Source organism: Bolinopsis microptera, chromosome 7, assembly GCF_026151205.1.
Source record: "Bolinopsis microptera isolate Bmic1 chromosome 7, MBARI_Bmic_1.0, whole genome shotgun sequence".
Taxonomy (NCBI): Eukaryota; Metazoa; Ctenophora; class Tentaculata; order Lobata; family Bolinopsidae; genus Bolinopsis; species Bolinopsis microptera.
In genome coordinates, this window is record NC_087078.1 from 14,506,312 (window position 1) to 14,517,796 (window position 11,485).

Sequence of the window (11,485 nt, forward strand, 5' to 3'; positions counted from 1 at the left end):
TAAACGACGAGAACTAATTTGTAAAACTAAAATTCTGGGTAACCTGTTGGATAAAGCTTGAAGATTTATAAATGATAATATATTAGCTCAGCCGACTTCCTAAAACGTTGTTTCACTTTTCTCTGTCATCATTTATGACGATTTATATTACACCAATCCAGCTTTCAAGTTGGAACAAATTCCAATAATTTATCCACCTCCATCAATTAGCATCAACACGTTACACGAACAATCACTATCAGGGCGAAGGAGCGAAGTTAAGGTAATGGGCCAATTTCCCCTCCGTAATCAGTTTTACGCACAGCTATTGTGTATAATTAGTGTAAGTAGTTTGTAGTTGCAGTGATATGATTAGTAACTGATTACTAATCAATCTGCAAGTGCAATTGTTTACTGGGCCGCGCTCAGCCTGTCATCCGCCTAAGGGGTCGTTCACATATTACGTAATCAACCGAGGGGGGTTTCCAAATGCTTACGGTTGATTATAATAACAATTTGACAATATGTTAATTCAAATTCCAATTTCATTATGATAGTGATAAAATTTAGAATTGATCGGATATCCACTATAGCATCCACTATAGCAACTAGCAAGTAGTTTGAAAGGTGCTTGGCCGGATATCATAACAATGATTTCGGCTCATCATGCAATGATCAGGGTAGCATGAAACGTAAAGAAAAATGATTTCCAGGGAAAAAAGTCAAAGGGGGGGGGGGGGGTCAGGCCTTGATTACGTAATATTGCTGTCAGGGGGGGGGGTGGGTCTTGATTACGGAGGGGGGGAGGGGGTAAAAATTGCTAAAATATTGATTACGTAATATGTGAACGACCCCTAATCTCTGTTTATGAACATGATAGCTCGAGGTCCCCAGGTGAGCAATTGTAAAATGTAATTGTATTCTTGTACATAAAAATTCGGAATCAGCGTGCGAAAATACATCGATCCAAGTTGGTCTCAGCTACTATCGCCGTATCGGGGGCCCTTTTAGAAAAATCTCTGAGATCGACTGTAGTCGATTTTCATTTAGCACGCTCGCGAGCGTGCTAAATCACTCTACAGTCGATCTTCGAATTGTTCTACATTCTATTTCTAGAAGGGCCCCAGACAGTTTAGTTGAAACCAACTTCAATGGATGTATTTTCGGACGCTGATTCCGAATCACCCACCATGACATAGGGTTAAAATACTCCCCTGACGAGATATTGGCGAAAAACTTGTCTAGCGCGATGCGTTACTGTGCCGCGCCGCGCACTCAACGAGGCTCCTCACAGCGCACTCAATGAGGCTTCTCACAGCGCCGAGCTGAGATGAATTGACATCGTCAATTAAGATGCGCACGAGTGCGCGGCTCCCCGTGTATCGTAAAAACTCTACAGGAGTTCACTATAGTGAAACGACGATATAGGGGTCACGACGTGATACAAGTGGTTGCTACACGTTGTATAATGTATACCTAGTTCTCGCGGCCGGCCGATCAAAAGGCATAATATAAGGGGTTGCAGTGTGTGTCAAGGCTTCACATAGCCATGTGTATATTACTGGGCCGCGCTCAGCCTGTCATTCCGCCTAATATATATATAATCTCTATGTTGTTTACCAACATTAAAGCCTGGGGTCCTCAGGTAATGTGTATATAGTAGAGGCTCTTACGGGCATTGTCTGCTCGATACGTTAGGGACCCCAGATACACCTTACTAGACGTATTTTTGACCGTAGAATCGATTGAAAGTGGTTTCAAGATGATTGGACTGATTGTTCTGGGGTAAAATCGCAAAAAACCGATTTTTGGGCCAAAAATAGGCCAAAAAACCATGTTTTTTGATATTTTGAGCAAGTTAATTTTGTTGGCATGTCGGCAAAACTTGCATAAAGATAGCTAAAAGACAGCCGCACAAGATTGTATAAAAATAAAACAAATCCCTCTATTTGTTCTGAGGTAAAAATCCAAAAAAGTGGTAAAAATTTTGACTTTTTTGCTTTAAGTTTGAATAATTTTTTGCAGTTGTATTAAATCAACCCAAAAATAGTCACATCGTGTTTGCCTAAATTTTTCCTTTCCGAGAAGTACCCACTTCATATACTTAATCGAAGTTTGAATATTGTCACTCCGCAAGCGTTTTTGCCAAATTTTCGACGCGCACTACGCGCAAAAGCATTTAGTTGTTATCAATTGGCACCCGCGCGTTCATCATAAATTTCAAACAGCTATAACTCAGCGAGATTATGTCCGTTCTAGCTCATATTTTCACACTAAATAGAAAATAATGTGATCTTATTGCTGACAAAATATGGATATAATTACTTTATTTGCCTTAGAGTAATAGACTGTCAAAGTTTAAAACGCGCATTGGTATAGCACGTGACTAATAAGGCCAAATTTATACTTCTTAACATATTATCGATCCTTAGACATCATACTATTGTGTCCAATTAGCGGTTAGGTCTCTAAACTCGTAGCAGAAAACACGTCTTTTTGCCCGTAAGAGCCTCTACTAATATTGTCATACGTTGTATCGTCAGGACCATAGTGTATCCCCCTGTATCGTCAGGACTATAGTGTATAGTGAAACGACCGTGGGGGTCGCAACGTGATACAATGTGTATACTGTATACGCGCGCTCCTACTAAATCGCTCGCCCAAATTTTAAGAAAATTCTTGTGATAAGGCCCTTTAGGCATGCAAGTGATCTAGATCGGTGTATTTTTGGACGCTGATTCCGAATCACCCCCCCATGACGTAGGATTAAAATGCTTCTCTGGAGAGTTATGGGCAAAAAACCGTTTTGGTCACGTGACAGGCTAGCAAAACGTGAATTCGATTATTTAGAGTTAGGGTTAGGGTTAGGCCGGTTGTAGTTAAGATTATGGATAGCTTCGGGGTTAGGGTTAGGGTTGGGATTAGGGTTTATGTAAAACCGTTTTTTACGGCTGCAAAACCAAAAAAACCAAAGTCACGTGAAATTTTTGGGCGAGCGATTTAGTAAGAGCCGTATACGCGTTATACTTTACCTGGGGACCTCAGGCTATATCATGTTCATAAACATATGATTAGGCGGAATGACAGGCTGAGCGCGGTCCAGTAAGTTATACTGCGTGACGCGGTCGCGCGCTACTGCAAGCGAGAGGGCTCTGGTTAGAGCAAGCTCTAACCAGAGCCCGGGCTTGCAGTAGCGCGCGACAGCGCGTCATGCAGTACGCGTAGACACATGGCTATGTGAAGGTTAAAGCAATGTCAAGGCAGTGGTAATGTTATGGCTAGGAATTAAATTCTTTATGCCACTCGGAGGCTTATACGGCAATGTAATTGAAAGTATAGTAATGGCTTAGAATTACAAATTAACAACCTGTGAGACTTGACGCGGACGGATGTTACTCGTCTAAATTTCTTCGAAGTAGCGCGCGCCGGGCCAGATCATAAACAATGGTCAATGTGAGACCAATTAATGCTTGCTCCTACTAAATCGCTCGCCCAAATGTTAAGAAAATTCTTGTGAATAAAGGCCCTTTGGGTATGAAATTGATTTCAACCGGTGTATTTTTGGACGCTGATTCCGAATCACCCCCCATGACATAGGGTAAAAATGTTTCCCTAAAGAGTTATAGGCAAAAAACCGTTTTGGTCACGTGACAGGCTAGTAAAACATGAATTCGACTGTTTAGGACTCGGGTTAGGTTTAGGGTTGTGGTAAGGGTTATGGATAGCTTTGGGGTTATTATTATCAATTATATATGGTTAGGGTTGGGATTAGGGTTTATCTATAACCGTTTTTGGGCGAGCGAATTAGTAAAAGCCATTATATTTATGTTGCAAAGTTCTCATTCATAGTATTCGAAAATGTTTTAATTTTGACAGGCTGTCAATCCCTTTTGATTTAAAAATGACTGTCTTCATACAGAAGAAACCAAATCTCAGAAATATCTAGGTCTCATGATAAATTGTATAACGTCGTGACCCCCATTGTTGTTTCACTAAGCGTTTCTACGATACAGGGGAGCCGCGCACTCGTGCGCGGCGGGTTGCATACAAATTATAACAAATGATAAACAATTAACTTATTAAAATTTCAGGACCATATTGATTATGTGAAATCTAAATTTGCTAGAAGAATAAAAGAATTATGTAGGTCTTAAAATCTCATTCCACTGAAACATAGAAAATGTGTGTAAATGCTCTTATACTCCCTTGCAATTTGATTACCTGAATATTATATGGTGTAGGGCTGCCAAAACCAAACTAAATTCTTTCAATATTTTGTACAAAAAAGTAGAAAAAATTGCTCTCGATGTCAATTGTCGTGAACCATCAGTAAATGTGCATCAAGATATGAAATGGCTTCCCTTACATTATTTAAGGAGACAACTCCATCTGTCGACATATATGCATACAATTATTAATGAGAGTGCACCGTCATCATTTACAAGTAAATTTGCCTATGTATCTGGAGGCTCACGTGATGCTGAGAGTTGCAACCTGTATTTCCCCAAATCTAGAACGCATATAAGCTTTTCGAATTTGGGTGCAAAATGCTGGAATTCAACTCCAGTGAACATAATATAAGCTGAATGTCGAATGTACTGCCTAATTTTCACATTGTATGAAATCCTCATCTATGTTGGATGTAATTAATGGTATCTCATCATATGAAATTTTAAACAGTAGCTTTGACTATTTCTTCAGTCCGGCTCTGTGATAACTATAAGGTGTTTCGGAGTTTTTTTAAGTAGCAGGTCCCTGTGTTTTACTGACAAAATTATTTCTCTCTTACTTTATCAGCTTACCACGTCTGACCTGATGCCATTTTTCACTCTAAGGTCTACACTTCTCGGTATATAAATGTACATAATTCTGACAACAAATGTCAAAGTGGGTATCTATGTAATTTTCGTACTAGTTTAATGGTTACGTTCATGCCCACAGTTTAAGGTTAAATCTCACTGTACCATATTCATTAACTTATAACTTATTACATACTATACGTTGTCCTTAGAAGGTATTCTAACAGTTTTTGACTGACTTGAATGTCCTGCACAGCAGTTTGAAGCTTCTTTAAATTAGTTTTATTCTTATTGTATTGCTGTGTAAATTTAATTCTAAGGCTAATTATACAAGCTTTATGGGATGCAGCTACAATATTTTCCTTCGGATCACAAACTCCTAGTGGCAGTCCAGCTTCTATTTACAGTTCCCATCGGCAACCATGGGGATTACGTAGATTGTGACGCCCCGAGTCTGTGGTCCCTCCTATTGTGTGTGTGAGTTAAGGGTGGTACTCTCCTGGCATGCAAGGAAGGACTTCAGTTTAAAATACACATCGTCCGCATCAGAACAATCTGGCTTAGTATGGCTAATCTGGAATGTATTTTTGATTGTTGGTAACTTTTAGAATAATTATATGGGTGAAATCGGCGAGAAGCCTTTAGTCAGGAACTGCTGTCGTCTTGGAGCTCCGAAATATAATTTGTCCAAACCAGTCAAGTTCAGATTGAGCAGATTGACCATGCAACTCAAGTGATAAAAATTCCAGTAAACTACGTGCTAAGGATGGGTATAGAACAGTTAACTAAAATTTTGTAAAAAAAACTAAGACTGAAAGGACCATAACTTTTTAACAAAACTTGTCATGATGTGATTTCAGGATTACCACTATTGTGAATTTAATAAATGTAATTATCAATGAAACAAGAAATTCAATAAAACAAGAAATTTAATTTTAGCACAGAATTATCATTTCTGTATCCTTGTATCCTATATTTTCCATTTCGAAATTTTATCAGATTCTTAATCAAATTTTCCAGAACACAATGGAACAAGAAATGGAATTTAGAGATGCGGTATGAGTCTTAAGAAAATTAAAAGATTGCTGACATTCACAAGACAAGGAATAGTTGACTATGATCAGTTCTACGAGGGTGGTGGAGATGAAGCCATCAAATTCTCTTCTGAAGATACATCTATTTTTCTCATGAGAGTAAGTTAAACAAATCCTTTGTGATGATGAAATTGTATAGTTCAAAGAGTCTGTTCCCATTTTAATGTTATTTATTGTACAAAGATTTCATATTCTTAAATTGTTTCAGTTACGTGGTGATAAGCACACTTTGAAAGGGTCTAATGTAAAGCTATCAGAGGCAGAGCTGAGAAGACTTGGAATAGGGGCTCTTATGTTTGGGTCTTATCCAGTACAAAAACATGATGGGGTTGCGTCAAAGATTCATATACTAGAAAATACCAAGCAAATTTTCATGTGTTACACTTTCCTTGATGGTAAGAGAATATTTCCAATTTATGCTACTTGCTAGTTTCACCGTGTTGTAGTCTGTAATGAATATTAATTTCTTATCTCAGTTTGTCATTAAGCATATTATGTATAATACTTTAAATAAATATGACCACCCTTTTAGATCGACACCTGCATCGGAAGGAAAGGTCCCCTAATACCAGCGGCTATGGTTCATACAGATCAGGATCTGGTAGTTTAGTTGATTATCAAGAGAGATCTACAGATGATGAACTCCAGTCGACCTCTGTTAACTCAGTGTCGTCTATTGCATCTAGTATTGCATCGTTTGCGTCCAGTATTGGTATAAGCAGTTTCAACGGAAACAAAGGATCAGCAACAACTCCAGACCCACCCTTTTCATCAAGTATTCCTGCAAACACATATTTGGGAACTGGAGAAAAGGTGCCAGGACTGAAGAGAGTGGCTTCCTCTCCCAGTAAGCTTGCTACTCAGGGACTTAATTCTCGTAAGGAGAAGTTTGGAATTGGCTTTCTTTTCAAAGCCAACTGTATGGGGATCGATTTTGAGCAACTTAAGTCATTCATATTTGAAAGATTGCACATAATTGAGGCCCAAGCTATGGAATGTAGGAAGCGGTTGTTTTATTACTTAGATTTAGGGAAAAGCACGGACTATGAGCAGATAATAAACGGTATTTCTGATGGTTTTTTGTACTACCTCAACATGTCGGCCTCTGTGAAGAGGATTGGTAACCTCTGGCAAAGTGTTCACTTGGGTGGACTTGTTGGAAGCAGACAAGCAAAGAACAATGTTGCAGATCTGATATGTGACCTTTATCATCAGTATGAGGGCGAAAAGAAGTTCATGTCAACTGTAGTAACAGCTATTCTTTCTGCGAACTCAACGTGGCACTCAAATATATGTGATCCAAACCTGCAATCTCAGCTCAGCTCACAAAGTAGAAAGTTTCTCGATTTGTACGGTGGGCCAGGAAGCAATTTTCCCGTACGCATTGCATTCATCTCCCAAGATGTCACTCTCTTGCAAGGCTTTCTTGCCTTAACAACCTATTTTCAGAGAAACACAGTTTTCGTCAAAAGCATCGGGCACAAGAAAGCCAAATTTATGGCTGTTGACAGTTCACAGCTAACGTTGCCTGACCTAGCATGTGACCCGAGTGAAAAGGTTGTAGAGGCAGTGCAGTCTGCCGTGGCATCTGGGACATTTTCTCTGTTATCTGAAGACGAGGTCAACAGCATAGAGTCCTCTAACAATAGTACCACACTGAATAGTGTTTCCTCAAAAACATCAATGAGTGATGAGGGTGATTTGTGTCCCAGATTTTCAACCAGTTTTGTGGACTATTCTTTGAGTAGGAAGTTAGCCCAAGATGACATGATCCTTCCCAACAGGAATAATCTTCCTGCTTTATCTAATTTCTATCACCCCAGTTTCCCTGTGATGGGCCTATCTTCACATGATGGCTTATTTAAAGATTTTAAGTGTGGTTTCGCTGCCCTACATGAGGCACTCAAACTGTCGATCAGTGAGGATGTGATATCAAAGATGGTCGTTAATGACGCCACAACATTTGACTGCAAGGTCTGGGTCCATGATGGTACATATCAAAAAATTTGCAAAATAACAGCCTCCAGCGCTGTTTCAAGGATCATTAAGAACTTTTTCGAGTTGAAACAGCTGACAGGAAACTCTAAGTTGTGTCTGCTGTATCTTGAGTCAGAGCTGCAAACATTAGCCCATGTCAGAGAAGCGTATCTCACATTTTGTCAGCTTGAACCATCTCCACCGCAAAAGTTCTTGGATGTCTTCAAAATGGATAAAACTGATGGGGAATTCTTTAATCTCATCAAAAAGTAGTTGAGAAGGTGAAATCAGTTGTGCCCTATTGTTTTCTCATAATATATGATAATATTGTTATAGGGAATGTATAAACATTTCTTGATAAGAAAGTATTACTAGTATGTATCATAGGAATTTTAGGTTTTTGTTCTATGTGAAATATTTTTGATGCCACATAAGAACTTCACATGATAGTAATGATTTTAGTGTAATGAAGTTGCTATATTGCTTCGATGATCTTATGGAATTTCAGTCTTGAACTCTCAAAGGGACATTTTAGATGATAGAAGTGAACTAACTACTAGTGTTAGATTATATAGCTGAATTTGTATTTGATTTTTCTTTGATCAAACAAGTTGAACCCATATAGGTAGTATGATATTAACGTTTTATTTTTATTTGAAATGAAATTGTAATATTGCAATGATGTTATTTGTGAAAAGGAATTTATGATGGACAGTGTTTAAGCACAATGCCATGGGTTATTAGCTGCATTTAGTAACAAATACAAGATTGATGGAGAATTGTTTCCCAAAGATGTTGAGGAAGAACTTCCTGTTCAGTTTGCCTTGTTTCGCACGATACTGCCTTTATATTTATTTGAGGAAAGCTATGAAGCCTGTGAATACTATCATTTAAGGCAAGCATGCTTTGCTATAGACATTATCACGTGACAAGTATGATAAGAATTTGATGTCATCTAGATTGTTTTTGTCTATATTATATTGAGCGGGTGAATATTAGAGACACATGCCCGGGCAAGAGTAAAAATACCACAGTTTTACATTTCGTGAGTTTCACCGACTGGAAGGAAGTATTCTTTCTATGATGTCCCCAATATTTACCATATCGTGTTAATAAGTCTTGAAACCACTCTTCATTGGCATTTTTGCTGTGCAACAAGAATTTAAAAAACGCAAATATAATGTTTTTTGATCGTACGATATGCAGTATGCATGGATTTTGTCGTTGAATAGAGTTCTGCACAGTCACTTTAGAGAGACGATGGAGTTTTGTAACCGTCTTGTTTTCGAAAGGTAAGTCATCTAAAGCATAGTAAACTTTAATAAGTGTAAGGCAACTATGGGGTCTTCTTTGTTACACCTCTGAACTGCACGGGTCAGGTAAACAGTCAGATAAAGCTTATAAATAGACCTAACCATCACGTGACACAAATTGATGAGTTACTACACATCTTGTCCTTCGCTTTAAATTCTTTTTGTTAAGAAATCTTGTCATACATCGGTGATGTTGAGAATTATTTCGGTGACCCTTTACAGCTACAGCCGAAACTGGTATACTAAAAAGATTAATAGAAACATGACTTGATTAGACAGCTAGTTAGTAAATAGAGCCCATTTTAAAAGATTTAACTGCGTCTTGCATCCCTGAAAAACACATATTTGTATAAAGTTTTGGTAAGAATGGTTTACTGAAACATGTAATATACGTCATGTTGAGGGGAGTGGAAATTCAATTATTATTTAAGTATGAAAGCAGGTATTTTGTGGTGGACTGTCAAAATTCTTCTTAGATAAATATAACTTCAAACTCCAATCCAAAACCTAAAGTAAATTCAAATTTTGCCGGTATAAATAAATTTGAATGCATTGCAATGTCAAATAGTGGAATAGTTAGGAATTAGCTCGTCCGGTTCTACAATCTACGTTGGCTCAGTCCGTAACGTGATTAAGGGTAATGCTGTGTTACTCTATATAACAGAATATTTTATCATATGATAATAATTCAGTATTACTATAGCTGATTAAATATCAAAAGAAACCGTCAAGAGATTAAATATTTCTCTTTGAAAGAAACCGTAAATAGTAACTCACTCACTAATTTACACTTAAGAAAGGTGCTTTAATTGATTTGGATAGCCACGACGATTTAAGCCAAATACATAATCAAATTAAGGGAACTTAAAATAGTATTCTTATTGAGGAGATACAATATAGTACTTTGATCGGGGGATCATAAGGTCAGAATCGTACGTGACGTTGGGGGTGGGTCATATTTTCTTCCAAAACGCAGTTAGTACTTTTGTACTAAGTGGTCTGGGTGGGTCTGCTGCTCATTTCCCAGAAAAACAGTTAGTACATGGTACACGGTAAGAGGGGTGTCCAACCCCAAAAAAACCCATTTTACCTCTAATTTCACTTTTGGGAATGGGTTTTGAGGTTTTTTCCTTTTTTTTGGGTTTTAAAAAAAATGTTTCCTTTTTTTGTAACTTTTTATCTAATTCGACTACATTGAAAACAAAACCCCTACTAAATAATGGGTATAATTTGCCCATTTCCCAATTTTTAATGAGCTGTTTAAAAGTTTAAAGCAATGTATGGGTGGGTATCTTATTTTATATACCAAGACACAGTTAGTACCGTGATTTCTCAACAGTTAGTACCGCAAAAGGGGTGGGTGTCCTAAGTATTATCCGAAGAAACAGTTAGTACCACCAAGGGGGTGGGTGGGTCTTTTTTGTACGTACGACACTTGGTACCTGATCCCCCCCCCCCCCCCCCGCTTTGAGGAATACAAAAAAGGTATCAAATTTATGCAGATTTATGAAAATATCAACAAATCGACTTACTTGGTTTTCGAAAAAGCGAAAACTGAATAGTTGGGATGCAAGGTGACAGATAAGCTGATGAATATATTTCATGTGTACAGATAAAACTAGATTTCTTTATCTTTTGTTCAATTATTATAGGCCCTTTTGATGGCTCTTAACTTGTAACAATTTAGTATCATAGTCACATGATATGATATGATATGGAATCACATATCATGGTGGAACTGTAACTGGCAACTCACTAACAATTATGTCATGTGTCAATTAGGTTTCTGTGCTAGGAATTATGTATAGACCAACTAGGTTTCTGTTTCTCTATTTTATAAGATCTAGTAGGTGTTAAGAAGGTTTAGTTAATAATATTATGGTATTGATAGAGTAATTTTAGGTTATGTTACTATATTGATATCATTAAGATTATTTATTTAATAATTTGATTTTCCCAGATTCAGACATAGTGACTCGAGTCGATATTACAATAGCTCAAAATTGTTTATATACTTTCATCTCTTACATACTGTAATCTTAACATTTTCAAGTGCATAGTGCCGAAATGATAGCATGGTGGCCAATGATTCTTCCAATTATTATGAAGATTCTTGGTATAAATCTTAGAATTTTGAGACTTTATATGGCATAAATTTGAATATTAGTGAAGCTAAAGCAATACTGATCAAATTCTTCTTCTATACATAATTTATGCATCTTATAATCTTTATATCATAAAGATCCAAGGAAAAATTAAGGCAGAAAACACCAGTTGGATAACTGAGTTTTATAACCCTTACAAGATTTCTGCCTATTAGTAA

The 11,485-nt window shown here is 37.5% G+C and overlaps 1 protein-coding gene across 1 annotated transcript; it reads left to right on the forward strand.

Annotated features, from left to right (window-relative positions):
* Positions 1 to 5,789: 5,789 nt before the first annotated feature.
* LOC134818556 (uncharacterized) lies at positions 5,790 to 9,013 on the forward strand. Its single transcript, XM_063828170.1, has 3 exons — positions 5,790 to 5,971; positions 6,081 to 6,267; positions 6,405 to 9,013. The coding sequence occupies exons 1-3, from the start codon at positions 5,837 to 5,839 to the stop codon at positions 8,120 to 8,122; spliced, it is 2,040 nt and encodes a 679-aa protein (XP_063684240.1). The 5' UTR covers positions 5,790 to 5,836; the 3' UTR covers positions 8,123 to 9,013.
* The last annotated feature ends 2,472 nt before the right edge of the window (positions 9,014 to 11,485 follow it).

What these genes read in the sequence shown, in the direction of transcription:
- LOC134818556 (XM_063828170.1), top strand. Translation starts at nt 5,837, where the DNA reads ATGAGTCTTAAGAAAATTAAAAGATTGCTGACATTCACAAGACAAGGA. An exon ending in CATCTATTTTTCTCATGAGA is followed by an intron (nt 5,972 to 6,080) that starts GTAAGTTAAACA and finishes AAATTGTTTCAG; the next exon opens with TTACGTGGTGATAAGCACAC. An exon ending in GTGTTACACTTTCCTTGATG is followed by an intron (nt 6,268 to 6,404) that starts GTAAGAGAATAT and finishes CCACCCTTTTAG; the next exon opens with ATCGACACCTGCATCGGAAG.